Below are 17,515 nucleotides of genomic sequence, written 5' to 3'. Positions count from 1 at the left end.
TATGCATTGAATCGGGGTGAACAATAAAAATTATAATTGGATCTTAAAATAATATTTGACTAACCAAAACCTTAAGCCATGTTTGGAAGAAATAAAATAAAGTCCAAACTTTATTGTAATTTAGGCTTATTTGTAGTTTTTTCTTCTTTTAGTTAGATTGTGTAAGATTTTAATCCTTCGATTTTTTTTATAAGTTAACTCGGTTTCTTTATTTTTATAATTTAGTAAATCCCAGCCCTCCCATCAATTTCTTACAACTAAAATATTTATTTACTTAAATCTTTATAAACTGAGATGATTACACCTTTCAATTTTTTATATTTTTAATGTGACATATATTTCTAAATATTTAGATAGAAAATATTAATTATAAAATTTTGCTTAAAAAAATGATATATGATACTTAAGAGAACAAATTTACTTCTTTTTTTAAAATCAATTAAAATTCAACAAATTGCTTAGCAATCAAGATCAAAATCAAAATTGAAAAGAACAATGGATTGGTTTATTCACTTCAATCCAATCTAGAAGAGTAAAATTAAGAGCGAAACAGAGGTTTATACTTTATAGTTTATACTTATTTTACTCTTTCCCGTTTATGCGCGCTTTTGTGGCTGTTGGCGCTTCAGTTTTGGCGGCAAAATTGTCAGGTTTTGCGCGTCGATTTGTATGGTGGTTTCGGTAATCGAGTGTGTGAAGAAGCACCGAAGCAGCAATGGTAGTTGAAGCTCAAATAATCAAGCCCATCGGCAAGGGCATCGTTCACAGAATCTGCGCCGGTCAAGTCATCCTCGACCTCTCCTCCGCCGTCAAGGAACTTGTCGAAAACAGTTTGGACGCCGGCGCCACCAGCATCGAAATCTCCCTCAAAGACTTCGGCGAACAGTGGTTTCAAGTCATCGACAACGGTTGCGGCATTTCCCCAAACAATTTCAAGGTGTTTATTTAATTATCACTCAACGCCGAAATCGTCGTTATTAGGTTTCAGTAGGGTTTAGCTTCTTTTTTAACCGTTTTTATTTTTATTTTGCAGGTTCTTGCGCTGAAGCATCACACGTCAAAGTTAGCGGAATTTCACGATCTTCAGTCTCTGACGACTTTTGGATTCCGAGGGGAGGCGCTGAGTTCGCTCTGCGCGTTGGGGAACTTGACAGTTGAAACCAGAACGGCGAGCGAACCGGTCGCTACGCACTTGACTTTTGACAGTTCCGGTGTCCTTGTGGCGGAAAGAAAAACGGCACGGCAAATTGGTACCACTGTTATGGTTAAGAAGTTGTTCTCCAGTTTGCCTGTGAGAAGCAAAGAGTTTAGTCGTAACATACGTAGGGAATATGGCAAGTTGGTTTCTCTGTTGAATGTGAGTCTCTGTTTTCTGTGTGATAATGTTTAGGCCCTATTTGGATGAAATTTTGAATAAGCACTTAGAGAAGAAAATAAGAAGATTAGATAAGTTAAGTTTAGCCCATAAACTAAAAATAACTTATGCATAAGTTAAAATCAGCGTTTGAAAAAGCTAAATGACAGAGCTTCTACAAATTATGAGAACTTTCTTAGATTCTTTTTTTGTAATTTTAGTTATTGTATGTTACTTTAATTTGTTACTGTGAACTTTTACTTTCTTCAGGCTTATGCCCTTATAGCGAAAGGAGTCCGTTTTGTCTGCACCAACACGACTGGTAAAAATGTGAGGTCTGTGGTTCTTAAAACGCAAGGAAGTGGTTCTCTTAAGGATAACATCATAACAGTGCTTGGCATGAACACTTTCAGCTGCTTAGAGCCCGTGACATTGTCTATATCTGATTCTTGCAAGGTTGAAGGATTTCTTTCTAAGTCTGGACAGGGCAATGGACGCAATTTGGTGGATAGACAGTATTTTTTTGTGAATGGTAGACCGGTGGATATGCCTAAAGTTAGCAAAGTTGTGAATGAGTTGTACAGGGGTGCAAATTCCAAACAGTATCCCATTGTTATTTTGAATTTTACGGTTCCTACAAGAACGTATGATGTCAATGTGACTCCTGACAAGAGGAAAATATTTTTTTCTGAAGAAAATGCCCTATTGCAAGCCCTGAGAGAGGGATTGCAACAAATTTATTCTGCTAGTAACGTCTGTTACTCTGTTAATGAAGTTGTGTTGCCTGCTGAAAAAGAAGCATGTGTTGAGTTGTGTTCCTCTCATGGGAAGTCTCCTATTGTAATGAAACTATTGTCCCCAAATGGCAGTCGTCCTCAGAAAGAGCAATGTAGTGAAAGTAACAATGGCAGTATTTCTTTAGATGAAATTAATGCTGAGTGCAACAATGATACTATTTCTCAGGATGAACATGAGGAGAAACATATTACTCATTCCAAAAATGCTTCTGAATCGATTAATGAATATCTGTACTCAGATGTTGATGAAGGGCTAATTCGTGAGAATGATGGGAATTTAATGAACCAGGAGTTCACACTCAGAGCGCATTGCACTTCAAAGGATGACAATAGTGGAAGACAGTCAGCGAGTCCTAGTAGTATTATACCTGATCAAACTACCCTTGTCTCAAGGACAGTTGAGAGTGGCAGCTCTTCTAGTAAATATTCATTTAACCATTCAAGACATGTTCAGTCCACTCTTAACAACTTTGTTTCTGTAAATAAAAGAAATCGGGATAGTGTCATTAGAGCCTTATCTGAAGTGCCTGTTCTTAGAAATCCTCATTGTCAATTGAAGACTGCAAATACTGAAACACATGACTTGATTACAAGATCATCACTTTGTTTTGACCAATGTGATGAACTTGCTAGGGCGAGCGAGATTGAAGCTTTGAAGCAACTTAATCCTGATAATGTCTTCCACAAAAATGAAAATTCAGTTTCTTTTAAGGGTGACTCCTCTGATAGAGAACCTAAATCTAATATGGTAAGTGTTTGAACTTCTAAAATTTCATATATTCATAATTTTAGTTCTTGAAGTGTAATATTGCATGCAATTGTACTATATGTTGATATTGGTTTATAAAAATATTTGATATTTTATTATTAATGGCATTTTCAGAAGGTTTAATTACTCATTCGGTTCTTATAGTTAAAAAAAATTCCCTTTTAGTCCCTATACTTAAAAATATCGCCTTTTAGTCCCCACATATACCATTTTTTATCCCTTCTAGTCCTTGCCGTAGGGATTAAAAGGGATTACAATGATATGTTTAAGGACTAAAAGGTATTAAAATTATATGTCTAGGAACTAAAAGGGATTAAAAATGGTATGTATGTGGACTAAAAGGAGATGTTTTTAAGTATAAGGACTAAAAGAAAAAGGTTTTGTAACTATAGGGACCAAATTAGTGATAAACCTTTCCAGAAATTTCTGTTTTTGAACACTGGATACCAATAAAAGAAAGAACTAAATGCAGTATTAATGTCTTTACCTTATTCATTCTACATTTTTATGTTGCTTTGTCTAAGGAGAAGACCAATCCTCCTTTCCTTTATACTGCTTCATTCTTTCCAATAAAATTTCTACCTTTATCCAAAAGAAACGGAAAATTAAATAAAAATAAAAAAACCCTTTATGCTGATTTACAGGAATTAGATCTAAAGAATAATACACCTATAGGGGATACAGCATCTATTAATCCTTCTAGCATTGATATGATCACTGCGGATGTTTTTGCCTCAGACCCTCCATTACATTCATCACCTGTACGGTTAGATTCTTCCAAGTCTTCCAGGAAGAAGATATGCTCCAACATGCAATTTTCTTTTCAAGAGCTTAAGAAAAGAAGAGAGAAGAGACTTTCTCTGTTGCAATCCAGTAAATTTGGATGTGGAAAAGCTAAAGTCAAAAGGTTTTTATTTCTGTACCCTTTGTATGAAATAGGAAAATATTTATGTGCTGACTTTTTCTCATAATTATTTCTAGTTGCTATTCGGATGCAACTTTGGAGCTTTCACGATCAGAAATTGCAGAGCAGAAAGAAAGGGCCTTGGCAGCAGCAGCTACCGAACTTGAAAGATTTTTCAAGAAGGAAGACTTCAGCAGAATGAAGGTCCTTACTTAGTATGCTTCATATTGTTTTTTTACTTTTTTTATAAACATGTAAGGCTTGGCTTTGCACAAATGTCAATAGTTGATTCTATTTTGTAAATGGTTATACAGCTGCTGTTTGGTTGTTTGCTATCCCAGTAATGTTGTGCTCAGTAGAAATGAAATGGAGTGGAAAGGAAGGGGAATTTTTAAAAATTAGTGTGGATCCCACACCCTCACAACACTACTTTAATTTAAATATTTCTTCTCTATTTCATTTCATTCCATTCTACTCCACTCTACTAAACACACCATAAATGGTCAAGCTAAGCTGTTTAGGGTTTTTTTGTTGGGGGGGGGGGGGGGGGTTCCTCCATAAAACCCTAGTCGTTTTTGTTTTTGTATTTGGAATACCTTGTCAGATATGTAATTTATCATGCCAAAATTAAAATATATTCTTTAACAGCTCAATCATATCTGCACATTCAGATTACATATATACTGTATTTACTGATGATTACTGAGACAACATGTTTGAACAGGTGATTGGGCAATTCAATCTTGGATTTATCATTTGTAAATTGGATCAAGATTTATTCATTGTGGATCAGGTAATTTCCAATATACTAACTATTGAATACGTGGTTTCTTCCACCATTCCCTTGAATGATTAATTCACATAGATGCATCCTTTTGCTAAATTTAATTGTTTCTTTTACCAAAATTTAATTTTCAGCATGCTGCTGATGAGAAGTATAATTTTGAGCGTCTATCACAGTCAACCATCTTGAACCAACAACCTCTTCTTAGGTGAGGAGATTATATCATTATTCACTAACCATCATTATACATATTATTCCTGTTTCTTTGTCTGGATTGGTGGAGACTTTCAAAAACACGGTACAAGGAAATTGCGTATTCTGATGCAAACTTCCAGAGAAGGTAAAAGGGTCTTGCTGAGTTCAAAAGATTACAGAGTGTGCTTAGAGCAGAAACTGATTGTTTATGTACAATTACTGTAAATGGATGATATAATTCCGACATTGATCAGATAGCACATGACAGAGCAATTTATCTCTTCTCTTTTGTTCATTATCTAAATTCTACCAATAAAAATTTCATATGTAGGCCAATAAAATTGGAGTTATCCCCCGAAGAAGAAATAGTTGCTTCAATGCACATGGACATTATCAGGTAAAATTAGAGCCATGTTGATTAAGTAGTGATATGTTGATTTTACTTCTGGTTATTGCAAGAAGCTAGATTTCATTTACAGGATCCTGCTGTCAATCCTGCATCAATCGAACAATTTATGTTTCCTGTTTTCTGTTGCCGGAACAGAAATGAGCTGCAACGATATCTCTTATTTACCTTCTCATACAGTTGATTTGATTGTAATAACAAATTGCCTCAGATGGTCAACTTTGAAAAACGACCAGTTTGATTATCTTTCCTTGTGTACTTAAGAATCTTTTATAGTAGCTGTGATCTAATGTCACCTTAGCAAATCATTTCCTGATGTACCAGTCATGAATTTCTCTGCTATATAAAAATCAATAACCAGATGTCTCTTCTGGCCCACATGAAATTTGTGCTCAAAATACTGCACTATGTTAATGCTAAGTCATTCAATGGGTGACCTGTGCTGCCTTAATTGGTAATAAATAGATAGTTTCAGCATTTATATCTATCTATCAAAGCTTGAAACGGCTTGTATGAACAGAAATCACTGCTGTAAACTCTGAGCTTGACATCTTCCAAATTATTGTTGCATGCATATTAGAAATTTTAACTTTTGCATAATCACTGAAAGATTGTCTTGCTTAGGGGTACACTATGGTCCATTATGCTTCATCTAGTGCATCTTGTAGTGTTGGTTACTTTTGTCTATGGAGGTTTCAATGAAATTGAATTCAGTTTTCTAGTTACAACGTTTCATCATGTTAAACTTTTGTCTTGTTTTTGCTTCTATAAAAAGTAGCGTGGTTAGTAACATGCATTTGCATTATCCACATTTTCAGGAAGAATGGATTTACCTTGGAAGAGGATCCAAATGCACCGCCTGGATGCCGTTTTAAATTAAAGTCTGTTCCCTTCAGTAAAAACACTATGTTTGGAATTGAAGGCAGGTGATTTTGTAGATTTTATCCATGATTAGTTTAGGGATTTTGTTGAATGATATGATCATATCACTTTAGGTCAAGGAAAAGCATCTTCATTGGTCCATGTTACTCAACTTATTTTTTTGATTATATTTGAAGTGGAAGATAACTCAGGCCAAAGCTGGATGTCTAGCTAAGTAAACATGGTTTAAGTTGATATATGATGCAAGTAATATCAAGACAATTTAGGATCTTAACAATTGTGTAGGTTTTTCATCTTCTGATGGCTTTGGTACTTAAAAACAGTAACTTAGTTATTGGAGACATCCTCAACTGACTTATTATACATGTTAAACCTACAATATTCTGCATGAACATGCTTTAGGATGCATAAATGATGCTCACATTGAGGTTAAGCTTTATAAAAGCCCTCAACCCTTGTAAGGATCTGTGGAGCCTGGCCTGCTTCACCTTGTAAATCATTATAAGCACTTTTTAGTACCCTTTGAATTGAGATTGTTTCCATTCCATTATACGAGTTGTTATATTTTCATATTTATTTATACCTCGGTCTAAGCTATGGTCTACAGATTGACACATATTTGAATCTTGTGAATGTCTAGTTCCGTTGTGCATAATCATTCTATTTAGAATTTCTGTTCAATCAACTTGAATTACTTGCTTGTTTGCATTGATGTATTGAAGACTTTCATTAAGGTAAAAAAAAAGATGTATTGAAGTGATTAATGATAAACATTTTTCCCCAACCCAACAGATGTTAAGGAGCTGATCTCTATCCTGTCTGATGGTGATGGTCATGTGGAATGTTCCATAGTTGGTAGCTATAAACTGGACACCTCAGATTCTGTTTGCCCTTCAAGAGTTCGTGCAATGTTGGCATCACGTGCATGTCGATCATCAATTATGGTTGGTGATGCACTTGGAAGAAATGAAATGCAGAAGGTAGTAAAGCATAATACATTTGGCCCTGCCCCCTCCCCTTCATTAATAAGTAATAACACATGATAAACAATGCAGGAGTGGGGCGATAAGCATCTGTTTTTTGGGGACTAAATCTGAATAAATTGAATTTCAAATATTTCACCCTCACAGACTGATTTGTAGTTTACATTAATGTTTCAGATACTTGAGCATATGGCTGAGCTGAAATCCCCATGGAATTGCCCCCATGGCAGACCAACCATGCGCCATTTAGTTGAATTGACAAAAATTCACAAGAGCTCTGAACTTACAATGCCGATCTAATTAATAATAGACTTTTGCCCTTACCGCCATTGTTATGTTAGAAGTCAAGGGAATTATGTAACTTATTTTGTACAAATACCTGTAAAAATATTTGTTTTCAAATGTTACTGCAGATTTAATGAGCCTAGACATGTTGAGTGTCTTTACATAAGCATGCTTGATGTGCTGATCTTGTTGGACAGTCTTCCTGCTTTACTTTGGTAATGGTCTCTGCAAAAATGCTATAGCTGCATAACTTCTGAACCTTCATTTCAATTTACTTTGGTTTTGGATCAGAGCTATTTTACTTGGGGTGGGAAAATTTGTATGTAGTGGTAGGTTTTGTTTCTGTTAAAAAGTTTAAACAAGGGAGCCATCTGTATTAAGCAATTCAAAATAACGATGATATAATATTTGAATTAGAGGATATCGTAATGTAATTTTTTCAAACATCAGATGAAGTTGAGATGAATACTGGAGAAGCCCAAGATTCTCCTGGAGACAACATTCCTCTTTTTAAGTGTAATTATTGGTACTTTGATTAATTTACTCCGGTTCTTTTAGCTCTTCCAGTTTTAGGCTAAGTTTTTCAATTACGTCCATAGTTGTATTTAGGATAAACTTTGCTATGATGCATGCATATCCTTTGAAGCGTGGTTGCTTAAAAAAATAAAAAGTAAAGAGAACTGCACCATAGAGAATGTTTTATGCAGTATTATTGTCAGTCAAGTCCCGCAATTTTTAGTCTGGACACTTTGGAACACTGATTTGTGTAACGGCGCAAGTTTGTTCCTACCAATCTTTCATAATGTATTCTCTAAGTTTTATTATTTATTGAATCAAAAAAAAGTTATATTATTTATATAATATTTTGTTTATAGGAAACTTATCAAGTGAGAAGTCTTTATCATAAGAAACGGAAACTTTAAATCTAAGTCATATATCTGTATATAAATAATCAAGATTAAAAATTAAATGAGAATCCCTTGATCATTTTAAATAAGTCATACACATTTTTTTAATCTTAATCGTTTGAATAAAATATAATAGTCTACGATTATAATATTTAGGTTTAATTATTCGAAGTTTTATCAAATTTTTAATTAGATTTTTAAACTTTTTTCGTTTCAATTGGATTCCTGAATTTATGTTTTTTAATTAAGTTCCAAAAATTGTATTTGTTTTTTAATTTAGGTACTTAAACTTATGTGTTTGATAATTGGAGAGCTAATTAAGGACCTAAATAAAAAAGAACAAATGCAAGTTCAGGTATTTAATTGAAAAAAAATAAAAAAATAAAATAAAAAATATCAAATAGTTCAATGACTACAAATTAATTTAATCTAATTTTGATTTATCAGAATAAAAAATGATCATTTTATCTAATTTAATTGTCATTTGATTGCGGCTAAATATTTTAAATGGTTATTTATTATTTTTTCTTCTAAATAGTACTAACTATTTTTTTTTGAAAGGAAACTAATTTTCTTCTCTCACAATCTTTTATCTTTCTTTAGTTTCTTATAAATTTTCTCCGCTTATTTACGGGGTTTGCGTGTGCATTACACATAGAAAATGTTAATTATATAAAAATAAATATTTATAAAAGAAATCTTGTAGCATAATTTTATCAAACTTTAAAAATATGAGCGTGATTAAAAAAAAAACAGCTGAAATTACTGGTGAATAAATAATAAATAGGCTATATAACTAATTTGATAAACGAAATAGGACTATAGGAGTAGAGTCGCCTAAGATTAAAAAAGAAAGTAGGAACAGAAGAGAGGTCTGATTAATAGTTTTCTCTGTGAAATCGCAAAGAAACAGTGACACTTATTAGCACCGTCAACTCTGCAATCACCGATTCCGACCATGGTAATGCTCTCTCTCTTTCTCTCTCTCTAAGTTTGTTCCTTTCAGCCCTAACACGAATGGATACATAGATCTCGTCAAGTTCATTCCTTTTCCTAAGATATATTGTTTTTAACCTAAAACATTAAAACCCAATAACTTCCCCCTGACTAATCATGCGCACCAATGCCCTATTTGTTACTATTAGGGTTACATTCTCTCACTGTTTACTCTCTTTCTTTTTTTTGCAGCTGCCCCTTTCCCTTCTCAAGACTGCCCAAGGCCACCCTATGGTGAGTTAAACCCTCTTTTGCTTTATTTTTATCCTCTTTTTTTAGGGTTACGTTATTGTTATATGTATAGAAATTATGTTAATACTGCTTGATTTGTAACTTGTGACATATTGTAACAGCTAGTGGAACTGAAAAATGGGGAGACTTATAACGGGCACTTGGTTAATTGTGATACATGGATGAACATTCATCTCCGAGAAGTCATTTGTACCTCTAAAGTAACGATCTTTTTTCACTGTTCTCCCTGCATTCACTCTCAGATATTGTCTTCTCATATGTGAATGTCTGTTACAACTTAACTTACAATTTGAAATTGGCAATTCAGGATGGAGATAGATTTTGGCGTATGCCCGAGTGCTACATTCGCGGCAATACCATAAAGTACCTTCGGGTTCCTGATGAGGTGTGTGCTGCTGGTGCTTCAGTCGTTTTATGTTTTTTTCTCTTTCAGTGAATAAGGTTCAGAACTTCTTAGTGAATGTGGTAAGCTCTTAGTGATGCATTCATTTATCCACTGATCTAGCTTTACTTCCTGTTGATTTAGGTTATTGACAAAGTCCAGGAAGAAACAAAGAGCCGCACTGGTAAGCCTTGTTTTTGACAACTAAATGACTAGGTGATTTAAGAGGTTAAGAAAAAGAAAAAAACTGGTAGGCTTGTTTGTCATACTAAAGATGAATAAAAGAAAATTAAAGATGCATATAGTTTATATGCTTGAACCTAACAGTTTCAGAGGCAAACTTGTTTCTTTCATAAATCAGCAAGGGAAAGTTTCATCACTGTTAACAAGTTATTGTTTCATATTCTTTTTCAATTACCAAAAAGTTAAAAAATTCTTTGGTTGATGTGACTTTTTTTTAAAGATCGCAAACCCCCTGGTGTGGGACGTGGAAGAGGAAGAGGTAGGGAGGATGGTCCTGGTGGACGTCAACCAAAAGGAATTGGGCGTGGCCTTGATGAAGGTGGACCTAAAGGACAAGGAGGACGAGGTAGGGGTGGTCCCGGTGGAAAGCCTGGTGGAAACAGAGGTAAATCATTCCTATTGTCATTTCAAAATGCAAGTATTGCATGTATACCAATTATTCTTTTGTTGGTTTCTATCCCTCAAATTCACCTTCTTGCTATCTGTGCTTTTGTTGTCTCTTGGATGATCTGTTTATGGACCAAACATTTTTTTTTCAATGTAAAAAGTAAATTAAATTATTATTGAAGGAACTTGGAGAGTCTTATTCTTTCTTTTGCTTGGATGTTTATGGAAAATTAATTTGGTAGTTCAGGTTATATTTGAGAGAATTTGGTAGTCCATTTTGTAATTTTATATCACTCAGACCTAGGGGTAAGAGTGGCTTCCCTTCCTCTTTAAAATTCTCCCCCAAACAACAGTTTAGGCCACTTTTGTCATTTGCATCCTCATCTTTACCTCCCATCCGACATATTGTGTAAAATAGATATTGTTGATGAATCTCATCCAAAAATTTTCCTTCTGTGGTAGGTGGAGGGCGAGGTAGAGGTTGATTTGGGTACTGATATGGAACTACAGATGGGCCAGTTGCTGCTTTTAAAGGCATTGGTGCCCGTTCAGAACAGTTACTATTTATGTTATGTTTCCTGTGTATTATTGATTTTAGGTTTCCAATTATTTTCCTGCATTTATAGTCACAAAAATGGTGTTTATTATGGACCTCACCAAAGCTTCTATGCCAACATCGTTTTCCGATGCCTTCTCAGGTTAAAAACTTGCCTTTGTAGTTCTTTGTTCCTGAGGCTATGTTTAGGTCTCTAGTGATGAGTGAAATGAAATGGAATCATGGAGTGGAATGAAATAAAATTAGCATTCTATTGCCTGGATAGTTTTATTGGAGGGGAAGGAATAGAATACAAAGCATGAGGTTTCATTCCATCCTATTCTAATATAAACTACCCAAATAATGGAACCTAGTCTTAATTCTATTTCATTACATTTTATTACATTCTTTTCCTTCAATTCAAACATAGTCTCGGGACGGCGAGAAGTAATCATGGTGGTACATGTTAATTGTTGAATAGTAAATGCCTCCCAATCTTGGTAAGTTTTTAAATGTTACGTTGAATCTCAAGTTTGTTAGTACTTGTTTTTAACTAAAATGTTTTAAAAATTATAATGATTGTACAAGTCATTATAAAAACTTGGCAAGATTGATGCATTTACTATTCAACGTAACATTTAAAAATAATGTAATAAAACATTTTAGTTAAAAACAAGTACTAACAAACTAGCTGGTCAAAAAAGTTTAAAAATCATTAGAAAGTTATTTTAGTGATTTTCTCAATAGATAAAAATAATAGCTGGTCAAAAAAGAAGAAAAAATAAAGTTGAACTAAACAGGCCGTAATTCTTGGCACTGATGATTGGTGTAATTATCATGAAAGTAATTTGCTTAGCATATGCTTATATGGCAAAAATGTGATGTGATGAAATATATATATATATATATAGCAAGATATGTCATAAGTTATTTTGTCTTTATTTCATTACTTGACATTGCTATCTTAGTACCATCTCGATTTCAAATCCTTTAATTTATTATAAAAAAAAAAAAAAACACCCTTGACTTTATGCTGGATTACACCCTCAACTTTGTTTTTTATACCTCCAGTCCGCAAATTTTCTATATGCTAGTGTAATTGAATACAAAGTTATTAACTAAAAAAGCATTAACATGAAAACAAGCAGTACATAATTTTATTGGTACAAACTTGTAATACACAAGACAAATCTAAAACTTTCCTAAGAAAACGAAGACAAATTTAAAACTTATGCAGTATTTTTTACAACGTTAAAATTATTTGATAGCATGCACAAGCTAGATAGGTCCTGCACCGTGCGAAAAAATTCTGGACTGTATGACGATTGATGTTCGTAGACATGCTTAAAAGTTATGTTTTGGTCTCTATTAACATTGGAGAAACTTTCTGGCGTTTTAAAATTGGAACAAATATTCCTAGCGGTGATAATCTGTGCAGCAAACTGTGAGGGGATTAAAATTCAATCTACATTTTTAATTTTTAATAAAAAAACATATTTTAATGTAATTTTTCTGTTTTTTCAAAATTAATTCTGACCGGTGATAATCTTCTCCGCCCCTCCTGTCTAGCCAAAATGCCTAGGCTAGCGTGAAGTCCCAAGAATTGTTTCTTCACATTCTGTTGCCAATTCTCTCATAATTATATCAAAATAAATAGCCCGCAATATCATCATTAATACCACCAATCACCTTTAGTTGTTCAGCTTCTATCCGACAATGACAATCAGCAAAAGAAAAAAAAAAATTGACTGTGAAAGTGTTTAAGTTCAAGAGCAATGGTGTTTAGTGAAAAACGGTCTCTCTGTTGTTCTTTCATATGTTATTTCTGTGTTGTTCCATTAAAATAACAATACACAATTGTGTTAATATTTAATGGTGACATTTAATTTTAAAAATCATGAAAACTATATAATTTAAATGGGACAGCACAATGACAGCATGAGAAAATACCGCTGAGAAGTCAAATTCATGAAAAATTGTGAAGTTTACCGTGAAAGAAAAAAATCTAGTATCTTAAAAATAATGTATTACTAACATTTTTCATAGCCATATTAGTATTTCTTTTGAGCTGCCGTGGCCACAAAACTTATGCGTGTTTTTTTTTTTAAGAAACTCATATGCGTGTTTGAAACAATCAAATAAGGAAGAACTTGTATAACCCAAAGTCTAATTCATTTCCAGCATGTTGGCCGTCCCAGACATTACTAGGCAACAATCAATAATAAAATATTAGGTTTTAATAAACTTCAAGTTTACAAGGAAGAAGAGGAAAGAACTAATATATATAAAGGCAAACCCGTCTTTTAATAAACCTACTAACAATCTTTTGGTCCTAACAATATGTTTTTGGTCAAGATAAGGACCATGATTATTTCAATATATGTTGCATTTGGAATTCCTTATCAGAAAATATGATTCTAAAAATAATATAATTTTCAAAAAACATGATTCTCGAGAAGAAAGAAAAAGATTCTATATACATATAAGGAAAATAATTTATGGACACTCAATATAATATATGACGTGATAAGAGGAAAGAAATAGAAAAAAAAATAGGTGTTGAAAAAGAATGAATATTTATATATCATTCTTCAAATATCTCCACTTTAAATTAATTCGTTTTAAGCTTCAAAAAAGTATTTTGAGGAAACTAAATTTAGGAATGTGGCACGTTCCTACTTTTGGAATAAGTTTTAAAACAATGTTTGAGCATGATTGCTCTCTAAAAAGTGACATTTTCGTCTTTTACTTAACCCATACTTCTATTATGAAAGCTGAGTATGTTGCATTATCATAGAAATGTTAGACGTTACCTTATATTAATGCGATAGTAATTTTCCTACTGATTATAATACTAAAAAATTATCATTCAATGTAAAAGCATACGGTAAAACAAACACTAACAAGTAACAACTCAGACCTGACACACCACCCACTCTCTCGCACACACAAATGACACAATTTGACTATAACATTCTCAATTATAATATTCTAAAATATTGTCAACTCAATGCAAAAGTATACGTTAAAAAAAATACGTACACCCTTGAATTTTTAAACAACTATAGTTGGTGTAGTCTCTCATTTCATGCTGTATCAAAAAAATCTCTCATCATGATTGACAATTTCTAACCACTTTTTCAAATTATTTCAATTTTCAGATCTCGTGTAGTTTGAAAAACAATTAATGATGGATATTCATCCGTCAAATATGGAATAAAATCAACTTCTATTTTGATTCTTCAAATTATGAGTATTATTATATCATTCATTCTATTTCTTGTTTTTGTAAAATTTTCATTTTGCTTTAATTTTTTTCTACGGTCTTTCATTGATATTGATATAATAATATTAAAACGAATAAAAATTTAATATTATATTAAGCATAAATAAAATATTTATAAATTTAAGTACTAAAATAAATCAGTTATAAAATATAACCCCATGAATCATGTCATCTTCATCCGAATAACACATTATAAAATATTTATTTTTTATAATTTAAGCAACTTATTTCTCTAATCTAACAAGTCAAATCTAAAACTTTATTAAATGATTCTCACTAATAACCTCATATTGTTATATTTTATCTAAAAAGAATACACACGACAGCCATGATAACTCTTAATAATAAATATTTTTCCTTGTAACTTGTAAGATTCGGAGAGTTGGAAATAGCCTGAAAATCAGGTTTACTGGTCAAATAGAAAGCATGCAGGAGCACGACTCTGTTTGTGTATATATATAAAACTTGTGGTTGTGGACACCAACAACCAACTTGACTAAGACTTAGATCTTAATTGATTGGAGAAACTGAAATGAAAATGAACGAACTATAATATACCAGCAAAGAGAAATCATATCATACACCTTTTTAAAATAACTACGAATTGCTGGATCCGTGCAATACACGGGTTATCTTTTAAATTATTATAATTTATATAAATATAAATGACAAATAAGCATGGATATAAAAAAATTCATAAAAATATTTGTCATTTTCTTATACTTTATACATATATGTGTTAAAGAATTTGAATCAATTAATTATTCTTTTTAAAAAAATTAAATTTATAATTTTTGGAAAAGAAAGAATACTAGCATTTTATATTTTATTTTTTCTTTTGTTTTATATTCAAACCAAATCGATATTTTCCAATACATATATGTTATTATGCGTTTCATACGTGACCTTTATATGTTTTATTAGGTTGTTTGACGTTTCACCCAAAAAAAAATCATGTATAATGTAGTAGAATTATAATATATTCATGTTCTCTTAGACTTTTATTTTGAATACACACATTCCTGTTCCTTTAAAAAAAATAACTATGTTGTAATAATTAATCGATTGATTGGCACGCTTCCTTTTGATATTTTTTATTCTATTTTTAAACAAGTTATTAGAAAACTAACCTAAATATAATTCACTTATTTTGAAAAAAAAATGTTCAATATTTAAATCTAAAGACATCTAATAAAAGAAAATTAAGATGACAATAACAACCTGAATCCTCCAATTCAATCCAAACCATCTTTTATTATATTGGATTGGATCACTTTTTGTTTTAAGATAGCAATTCAAACTGATTCACGAAAATCACTACTTAAAATTTTGTATTAGGCTTCGTTGCTTTTGAACAACGATAGTAATTTTGTGGTTTTTAAAATAAACCACCACTCTGTGAAGTGTACAACATAGTCTCGTTAGTTCCTGAAATTTAGTAATAAACTCCAAATAAGTCCATAAAAATTTCAGTTGTTTAATTTCATTTAAGTCGCAAAGTTTAATCACTTACTATCATTTTTATCCCTAAGTATTATGTTAATATTATTGCTTAACTTATTTTTTAAAATTCTGGATTAATTTGATTAATCAATTGTACTTCTAAGAACTTCTTTGAAATTTTCTCAGTTTCAAAAACTAATGCAACAACATTATATATTTACATGGATTAAAATAGTAATTTACTCTTATTTTCCGGTAGGCAATATGGACCCATATGAGTTCGAATTATTGGTTCATAATAATAATTATAATTTTTAATAATTGTTATTTAATAATTAATATTTTGTATTAGACTAGTTTTAAAGCAATATATAATACTTAACAAAATTTGATATAACTGGCAAATAGCCATGTTACAAAAATGAAAATAGGGTTACCAGCAAAAAAAAAAAAAAAAAACTTATACAGAGCAAAAAGTTAGCGAAAAAAAGTTATAGGAGGTGAAATTTGAAAACAAAATTCACGATATTGTATAAACTGAGAGAAAAATTATAATTAATCTAAAAATAAAATATAACTTACAGAATAGATAGATTATTAAACTATGACTGCAGCCTGCAGGATCGTACATGGAGGGGATCCTGCTGGATTGTCTGGTCCCTCTTATTAAGTTACTATCATCTTACTTTATGTGAACGTACAAACAAATGCAATGAATCCGAGTCAAAAATAAATATATTATAATAGTTAATCACTGCATTAGATTTTAATGTAGGAAAATGTTGACATCATGCCTGACGAACCTCTGCTTGGACTTTTATTCTTGCATTTTGTTGAAGGAGAATTTTTCTTTGAAAGGAAAAGGAGGATTTCTTTTCACAATAGAAGTGAGATACCCGTGCTCTTCTATTATTGTTTGATTGGAAGGAGAAAAATAGAATAGATAAAATAAAAGTATGAGTAAAAATTAAAGTATGAGCAGAAATATAAAAGGAAAAAGTAAAAATAAGTGAAAAAATAAATAATGTTTAAATATTTGGTCTAAAAATATAATTATTTCTATAATAAAGATTATAAAAGAAAAAAAAACCTTTAAATAAAAAAAATGAAAGAATGTCGTTAACTTCATAATAAAACTATAACGAAGACAATAAAATATTCCATAAAAATTAAACAAGTAAATGACACTTAAGTATCTTTATCTGATCCCAAAATAGAAATAATTACTTTAATATTAAGATATCATATATATTAAAAAAAATTAAAATTAGAAATAATTGGGGAGGCCAAAACTCCTCCGTTCCAATTTACTACGTCCATACGTCCCTGCAAACCACATGAAAAATTATTGGCTCACAAGGAATAGATGCAGAAAACATTTTGGAAAGAATATGTTTTGGTGCCAAACAAACGTCACACCAAGAAGAATAAAAATAAAATAAGTTTCATAGTGTGATAGTGAGGAAAAGAATAGGCATCATAGAGTTATGGCCACGAGTTTGCTTAATTTGTATTTTGTGATGATGATGATAATGATTTGATCGATGTTGTTGTTGATGACGATGATTCTATCATAATTCATATGAGTATCTTTAACATTCTGATCACTCTTGATCCCTTCCTCATGTTATCTACATATATAGTAAGCATGCATTTCGGTATAACTAAACAAGTTTGAGTACATGCTATCTAATGTTGCGCTCTCTGAGAAGGAAGAACTTGTG

At 31.8% G+C, this 17,515-nt stretch overlaps 2 protein-coding genes across 5 annotated transcripts; both read left to right on the top strand.

Moving 5' to 3' along the window:
- Positions 1-526: 526 nt before the first annotated feature.
- LOC114372650 (DNA mismatch repair protein PMS1-like) lies at positions 527-7,609 on the top strand. 4 transcript variants are annotated; one of them, XM_028330329.1, is made up of 11 exons: positions 530-937; positions 1,034-1,357; positions 1,625-2,899; positions 3,565-3,827; positions 3,902-4,028; positions 4,549-4,617; positions 4,743-4,816; positions 5,135-5,200; positions 6,028-6,131; positions 6,884-7,071; positions 7,252-7,609. In XM_028330329.1, exons 1-11 carry the CDS (start codon positions 716-718, stop codon positions 7,372-7,374), a joined length of 2,835 nt encoding a protein of 944 aa, XP_028186130.1. In that variant the 5' UTR covers positions 530-715; the 3' UTR covers positions 7,375-7,609. The 4 variants fall into 4 exon arrangements, 3 of the variants coding, with proteins under 3 accessions (XP_028186131.1, XP_028186132.1, XP_028186130.1); XM_028330330.1 differs by lacking the exon at positions 7,252-7,609 and having other exon boundaries at positions 527-937; positions 6,028-6,135; positions 6,884-6,988; XR_003658234.1 differs by lacking the exons at positions 6,884-7,071; positions 7,252-7,609 and having other exon boundaries at positions 527-937; positions 4,743-4,948; positions 6,028-6,095.
- Positions 7,610-9,070: 1,461 nt separating this feature from the next.
- LOC114369857 (probable U6 snRNA-associated Sm-like protein LSm4) lies at positions 9,071-11,481 on the top strand. Its single transcript, XM_028327125.1, has 7 exons — positions 9,071-9,228; positions 9,456-9,497; positions 9,617-9,715; positions 9,823-9,900; positions 10,042-10,081; positions 10,361-10,525; positions 10,990-11,481. Exons 1-7 carry the CDS (start codon positions 9,226-9,228, stop codon positions 11,010-11,012), a joined length of 450 nt encoding a protein of 149 aa, XP_028182926.1. The 5' UTR covers positions 9,071-9,225; the 3' UTR covers positions 11,013-11,481.
- Positions 11,482-17,515: the final 6,034 nt, after the last annotated feature.

The sequence above is a fragment of the Glycine soja genome, chromosome 10 (assembly GCF_004193775.1).
Source record: "Glycine soja cultivar W05 chromosome 10, ASM419377v2, whole genome shotgun sequence".
Taxonomy (NCBI): domain Eukaryota; kingdom Viridiplantae; phylum Streptophyta; class Magnoliopsida; order Fabales; family Fabaceae; genus Glycine; species Glycine soja.
The sequence above is the reverse complement of the archived record's forward strand: the minus strand, read 5'-3'. Positions and strand labels throughout refer to the sequence as shown.

Bases quoted from the DNA above. Each gene is read 5' to 3' on its own strand.
- LOC114372650 (XM_028330329.1), top strand. From the start codon at position 716: ATGGTAGTTGAAGCTCAAATAATCAAGCCCATCGGCAAGGGCATCGTT. The intron at 2,900-3,564 runs GTAAGTGTTTGA...GCTGATTTACAG, and splicing joins GAGAACCTAAATCTAATATG to GAATTAGATCTAAAGAATAA. The intron at 5,201-6,027 runs GTAAAATTAGAG...CCACATTTTCAG, and splicing joins ATGCACATGGACATTATCAG to GAAGAATGGATTTACCTTGG.
- LOC114369857 (XM_028327125.1), top strand. The intron at 9,498-9,616 runs GTGAGTTAAACC...ATATTGTAACAG, and splicing joins CTGCCCAAGGCCACCCTATG to CTAGTGGAACTGAAAAATGG. The intron at 10,082-10,360 runs GTAAGCCTTGTT...TTTTTTTTAAAG, and splicing joins AGAAACAAAGAGCCGCACTG to ATCGCAAACCCCCTGGTGTG.